The sequence below is a fragment of the Lottia gigantea genome, assembly GCF_000327385.1.
Source record: "Lottia gigantea unplaced genomic scaffold LOTGIsca_35, whole genome shotgun sequence".
Lineage (NCBI taxonomy): Eukaryota > Metazoa > Mollusca > Gastropoda > Lottiidae > Lottia > Lottia gigantea.
The window spans coordinates 1,813,958-1,821,527 of NW_008709190.1; the positions used below are offsets into that span (position 1 = coordinate 1,813,958).

At 34.3% G+C, this 7,570-nt stretch overlaps 1 protein-coding gene across 1 annotated transcript; it reads right to left on the reverse strand.

The window, feature by feature from the left end:
* Nucleotides 1-1,125: 1,125 nt before the first annotated feature.
* On the reverse strand, nt 1,126-6,977 carry LOTGIDRAFT_121119 (hypothetical protein; the record flags this gene model as incomplete). The annotated part of the gene is made up of 6 exons (XM_009058721.1): nt 1,126-1,221; nt 1,963-2,070; nt 5,032-5,112; nt 5,493-5,663; nt 6,101-6,326; nt 6,838-6,977. Coding segments are annotated over 6 exons (822 nt in total), but the record flags the coding sequence as incomplete, so codon positions are not given.
* Between the last annotated feature and the right edge of the window lie 593 nt (nt 6,978-7,570).

A 7,570-nucleotide genomic window follows, 5' to 3' on the forward strand; every position in this document is an offset into this window, starting at 1 on the left:
ACATAGCCCTATTGTTTGTTAATTCCAGCAGGTATCCGTGTTATCACATCGAGCTGTCTCAGTTGACTGCTGTGCCAAAAATGTAACTGATCATACACTGTGCTGTCCCAAAGATATGTAAGCTGTAATTTAAATATGTGGTCCTTCATTTCGAAACCATAGCCTATTAGCCTATTACTAAGGACACTAACATCTGAATGAATGTGCAACGTATTTCTATAGTTGACACTACCAAATACGTATCTAATCATTATTGTATGTACATGTATGTGACCTATATTCCACGGGATAGTTAGTATTAAGTATTCCCTGTGGAATTTCAGAAAATTCCATGTCTAAACATGTCTTGAGTTAAAGGACATTTCATGCTAAAATTCGTGAGACCATCTCTGTCAATGTGTAAATATTCTTTGTGACTACTATGCTGAAAGAGTTTAATATTTGGGTCTAATATAATAAAAAAAGAGATAACCAAATTTCTTTTACGAAAGTGAAACTGAGTCTTGATGCCCTTAACGCACTAGTTAGTGTTTGACGAAAAATATTCGGGTCATATGATTGCAGACAGTTTCTTCTAACAATTGCAATTTTAGAGAATGCCTAAAATCTACTTCAAAACACTTTTTTAACTGAATAGTTGATTTCACTGTCATTAAGACGTATGCGATTACGTCTATAAAATCCCAAAACATATTCATCACCTAATGTGAAAAATGGGAGAAGATCTTTAACATTGGCTAAAAGATAAATATATACAAATCATATGTGAATAATAAGAAATTCCATTTAAGTGTTATACCAAACTACCGGAAACAGTCAACAATACACCAAGTATGTAATGTTTTCATCAAATTTAGAAAAAATTGTGTTAGTATACTGGAAAATATGGTAACAGGAAATGAGAAAAAGGGATGAATCGACAGAAAGTTTAGACCTTAGTCAGCAATCCAAAACCACAGTCTGGTTTCAGATTGTGACTATTATAAATTAAAGTGGAGGTATATCAAAAGTTAAAAGTGACCGTTCTGGTGAAAAATGTGCAAATCAGAATATCTTAAGAGCAAAGGAATATGTTAAATAAAATTGATAAAAATATGTACAAAAAGATACATTTTATATATTATATCAACAGATGAAAATATACGATTTATGATTGTGGATACTGACCTTCGCCCCTGGTTCTCCTGGGCGACCTGGTAATCCTGGTATACCTCGCTCACCCTAAAACAATAAATCATTATAGTAGCATATTCACAAACCAACTTCCCGTCTCAGTTCTTTCCTTGGTCTGTACATTTGAGAACAACCCCCCTCCCCCCCCTCTTTTCCAGAGAACCGAAATGTCTCTAGTAAATGAACATTGCCGATATATCCTACTGAGTCTTCGACTACTGATCCAGCGAAACCACATTCGTTTTTTCCGAAATAGTTGAAGCAATACGAAAGGAAATGGGTACCAAAAGACGGCACAATGGATATACTACCTTTGTTCCGCTACCACCTCTTCTACCGGATCGACCAATTTCGCCTTTCGAACCCTGAATCAAAAGAATTCCTTTTGATATTATAACTTTATCCATGTCTATTTTTGTATCATCATTGAATGCGACGCGACAAACCTTGGGTTGTTAACTTATGTGATGCTCAATGGTAATGCAACAAAAGCATCTGGTATGAACATAGTGTACATAAACAAGAGATAACGGAAATGTCCAACTTACTTGACGGCCATCTCGACCAGGCACTCCTGGTTCGCCTGGAACTCCTGGTCTACCCTGCAATTTTTAAAACATACAATTACTCCGAGGAAAATATTTGAAAAAAAAGATTGGCTTTTTCTTGAAAACGAATTCCTTTAACTAGAAACTTTGTACTGAGGTGACATCCATACTTATTTGGTAAATACGATTCGCAAAGTCTAATTGGCGTTTGACGAACAGGTGAATTAGAATCAGCACTTACATCAATACCATCAGCTCCACGAGGTCCTTGTGATCCTCTTTCACCTCTTGAACCTGGATTACCAGGTATACCCGGTTCTCCTGGAATACCTCGAGGTCCCATTGAGCCCTTGTTAAGAAAATATAACAAAGATTAAGGAAATTCGCATTTTTTTCAACTAGGCATCATTTACACCGAGAACCTACAGACATATTTTAAGGAGAACCATGCCACCAAAACCGTCGGACAACTATTTATTTGAAGGAGATGATTTTAAGTAAATCTGGTCGAAAATAGGAGCCTGCGTATATTTCTCTTTGGTGTTGAGTTATTTCATAAATTGCCAGGTAAATGGGTTCCCAGATCTATATGACCTTGCTATACATATCTTGTTAAGTCAATCAAGAGCTTAGATTAGTTTTGGATTATAGTTTTAATGTTAACTATATCGTACATACCTTAGTACCATTTCGTCCCTGAGGTCCTCTCGGACACGTGACTTCACATTCCTCTTCCGGTTCTGGCTAATGACAGTTAAAATGTTATTACATAAGACACACTTTTGCTTTTAACTATTTGTAACATTATATCAGCATATTATTCAATCAAGCTATAGCTTTATTTAATATTAGCAAGCAATCTGCCAGTACAAAAGCATAATGTTTCCATCACCAATGTTAACGTTTGCAATTAGCCATGTTCATTGCTTTGAATCAGATTCAGGATTCCTATAATCCATCTTTCACTTGGAATTAAATTTCGGAGTGCTATATAAAAGGGGTCGAAATACTTTTGGCTAATTGTAAACGGAATATTATAAATTTGTGAAATAAATATAAGTGATAAATATCGCAGCGCCTCTACCTTATCTGCATTAATATCACCACGCCCACTTGGTCTTTCAGTTGGTTGTCTTCTCGTTGGCGTTCTGGTCGGCCCTAGAGGATCTCTCTGATAAAATAAGCAAACTATGGGCGCATGATGCATTGCAATAGGGAGAGTGATAAGGGCACATTTACAAATAGTTCTGTTAGATATCATCCAAGTATTGCCTGGCTTGTGGAAAAATTGACTTCACTGGACAATAATCCTTTGTTTCCGAGACTGAACTCCCTTTTTTGAATTACTGCCAACTTTTGAGAGTTTTAGCAAAATGTGATCGACTAAGCGCTGTTATGCTAATCGAACAAACAGCTAAAAACTATAACATGCTATTATTTACCTCGCCAGCTAATCTAGATAACGCTATGCTTATATACATGCAATCTGTAAATAACACAAAGTATAAGGTTAATAACGTATACGCTTTATGGCAACTATGCTATTTTATGTGAACGCTAAGGTTTATGCATAAAGCTATGCTAATCGATGTTAGTAATATGCAATTCGAATATTTAGTCGCCACGCGCCATTTTATACTAACATTAATATGTTATATGAGTCATGCTAGCATACTAGTATGTGAACGCTATGCTAAAAGCTATGTAACGATTAATGGTACTAACAATCCTGGAAAAAAACTTATTGTATATACAATAAAATTAACTGCCAAATCAAACATTAAAGTTAACATTAAAAAAAATAAACAGAAACATTACGGAGAGTAATTCAAGCATTTTGTTAAGAAAAAAAAACAAATTGGGGTTGTTTGGGAACACATTTTGTTTAGCAGTACATGGGAAGGGGATAAAATATCCATTACACCAAGTACAAGGTAGGATTTAAAAGTAAGTTATCATTGTTCTCAACAATGGTTGTCTTTCGGGGCAAAATATTTAGCTATTTCCTCGACGTTCTTATTTAACATTCACAACATATCGCCAGTTCCGGTCCAATTCCTTGTTTGAAAAATGATTGATGCCGATCTTTGTGGACATAGAGATTGGTGATTTTACAGAACAAGATGCAAAAGAGACAATCCTCTGCCAAAATGCAAACAAAATTGTAATAACTTTAGTTGGAAAGATGCAATTATCCTAATGCAATGAAACGTTTCAATTTTGGGCCGACAATTTTGTATGGAAATCGAGAAAATAGCTAAAATTATAAAAGGATAATGCATGTTAAAGAGGTTAGGTAACAAATTATCAACAAATACGAGTTCCACTACCTTCTTACAAAGTTAACATTGTTACTTGGACACCATGCAAGTAAGTTCTGTTGACAGAAAGTCGTTAATACAAGAGCGTGGATTCTTTTACGCTGATTGGGGAAATACGAATTTCTTACAAGCGAGTCTTTATACCAAAAAAATTTTTCTAAATTTCTAAATTCACGAAACTCTAACTTTAGAAAATAAATATGCCAACTTTAGAAAATAAAATAAAATTGCATACAATCATTTATTGAAATTTATCCTGTAGTACCTTTTGGTCAAATTTTTCACGTGTAAGCACTGGTACAATTATTGTGGATGCTTCATTTAATAAGTCAATTCACTATTTTTCACTAACAAATAAAAAAAATAAGATTTAATATTGTTGATCCGTTAATATGTAATACGAATTTATATTTTTATGCTTGCATGATGTCCTTCAGGGTTATAAAAGAGATTTGAATTTTTCAGAAGTTCTTTTAATAATGATATTAATGTACATTTAATGATTTAAAATTATGACGTTTTTTTTAAATAAATGATTGGAAGTGATGATTTTTTTACTGATATTTTCTGATGGAAATTTAAAAAAATCTCTTATACGTCCCTATAGTTCAATAATTCCAGATACTTAAACCAAAACCATTTTCATTAAAATCTACTCTAGGGCTAGTCTAGACTACTATGTGGGTTTTCATCATACCTTAGGTTTACGTTTGTTAGGTTTCCTACGTCTGGGCTGAAAGAATCATTGCTGTTAGACGAAACAATAATATTTTGCAGGTAAACAAGGTAAGCGGTATTTCCTACCCATCTTGCTCAGCCACACAGTAATTATGCAGGCATTTGATTTCTGACCTTTTTGCAAGAAAGGATATTATGATTTTGGGCGATATTTTCATTTTTGAATAACAAACACTGTAGGTTACAAACAATAGCAAATATATTAAACGAATATCAAAATGTAATAATACGTGAATCTAAATCAAACTTACTGAAGGGGGAGGTAACTCATCACAGGTTTCTCGTTCTGGTTTGGAAGGATCACAGTGTAACACCAACCATTGGAGATCAAACTGAATTGAAAAATATCAAATATAGCGTAAAATCAATAATGAGAGCTGCTTATAGTTCTACGGATATGGGTGGGGGGGGGGGGGGTTTAAACCATATGAGCAAAAAAAGATTTAGTAATTACCCATATACAAGACATTTCAGCAATGCTTTACGAGTAACGATAAGTGTTCTAAGAAACGTTCCTTCTAGTATAAATTTCGTCCGTCCACAAGACCGACATGGCGTTGATGTTCATGACTACCGACTAAAATGGTAAATTAGTTAAAATTACTATATGAGGTTTTAAGGCATCCAGATCCAGACTTAAATCTTCCATCATATAAAATTGATTTGAGGAAAGCTAAAGCTTCTGTGACAGAACAAAAGGATTGCCACTTACAGGTACCGTTTCTCCAGTAGAATCTTTTGTACCCAACACCATTTCACCATTAACATCAATAGGTCGCCATGGTACGATAGGTTTAGATGCTATAGGTTGACAATCTAAATATAATTCTATATATTCTCGCCCTACACTAAAATGTATTTTATGCCAATCTCTAGTAAATAACTGAAATAGAAGTGGTTTAAATTGTATGAAATAATGTTGAAGGCCAATATTGCATGAGTAATTTTAAGAATATTACTATCCGATAAGGTGATTTGGAAAGCTACAATTTTAGGATTTTTGTCATTTCTTCTTCTTCTCGCTGTCTATCAGTACCCACTAGTTTGTGCTGCTCGTGTGACTTGGTGATATGGAGTGGCAGGTTTCAATCTCACATAAGGCAAGAAGCTTTTTTTCTGATATCAAGCCAGTAGTTTTTAAATTTACGAAGGTGATAACCACTTTATCAAATTAATGTGATTGACTCTGATATTCAAAATATGTTCTGTCTGTTTCAGTCAAAGATGGACTGCCGTGAACCAGTAGTTGGGTGAAAAGGGCACACGACTGAATATATGAAATATATCAATTGCTTGATTTTGCTTTCAAGACTTACTTACTTGTTTAACATTTTGACTAAATTTTAAATTGGTTACTCTTCCTTCATAATTTATATAATAAAAATCTATAGTTTTTGTTTCACCGTCAAGACGGACTCCAAATTGCGGCTGTCCTCTTGTATCTTTTATTTGTACTAAATTCCATTTTTCTCGCCTTGTTTTCCCTGGCATGCGAAATGTGCTGACAAATGAAAACCGGTCTGGTAGACCTTTTGGAAATAATTGACTGAAACATAAGACAGGTTGTTCATTAACAAACATGTTTTGCATAAGGTCTTTATTAAGGAAAGAAAGAGCTTAAATTAATAACAGCGAGAAAGTTTATGTCCTATTGTGTGCATGTTAACAAGGCCATGACAATTATTTTGTCTTGTTGTTTGGAAGTGAAAACAGTTCAGTTAGTCATAGAAGAGTTGTCTGCCCTGCTCTATAACATTTTCATAATTGAGCTTAACGTAACTTAGTTCCGGCTCATTAGCACCGTTTATACTGCCTTTACATTTGGCTCGCTTGAGGTGAACCATACTCGTCCAGACTCGGCCAGAATAATTTTTGGCAGTTTAAACGCGGCTAGTGACCGAGTAAGGTACTGGATGATGGGAACTGGCACTTTTTTCGTCTTTAAAAATGTAAAATTAATATTTACTAAAATGCCATAATTTATTCTAAACGTAACAAATCTTGTAATTCAAAACTTCTGCATTCCTGTTATTGATAAAACATAAACAAACACTTACTCTGTTCTAATTCTTAAATTGGCTTTTTTACTAATTCTATAAGCTACTTGGAATTCATTGGAGCCGGGGACTTTTTTCACACCAGGCTGTCGTAATACATTATCTAATTGATATTTGGATATAAAATCAAAACCTGAAAGAAATAGTCAAAGGTTTCAATTTTTTTTTCTACTCTTTAACGTCTCCGGGAGTGAAAGCAAGTATTTATTAATTCAATAGTTGGGGTTGTGGACTATACTTCAACTAAAGGAAATTGACACCCCTTAAAAATGTCGGTAGTTCATTTGATTTCGCTGAAAATAAAATTAAATGCCGATTCTGGACTGGATCATCTGTAGGTTTACAAGAGTGCTAGAGGTCCGTCTTCAAATAGATTTCGCCCGAAAATTCTACAATGTATTCTTAATCAAAACTTCAATGTTCGATATTGTGAATATGAATACTTGTAACTTGTAACTTTCAATTGTGGACCAGGCATTTATATCAAGACTGCGCTAAGATTCATCTGGTACAGAACCTCTAATACGATTTCTTCTAAAATATATCTGAGACAGGTCTAGCCGAAACAACACTCTGTCACCGCCTTTGATTTCCTTTTAACCGTCTTGACTAGACCAAACCACAGACAATAGCAATATTACATCATCAATACCAAGTTTATATTGTGTTTTAATGGACCTGTATGTTTTTATAAAGTAGGGTGGTAATAAATAAGGTCTCAAGAGGTTGTAAC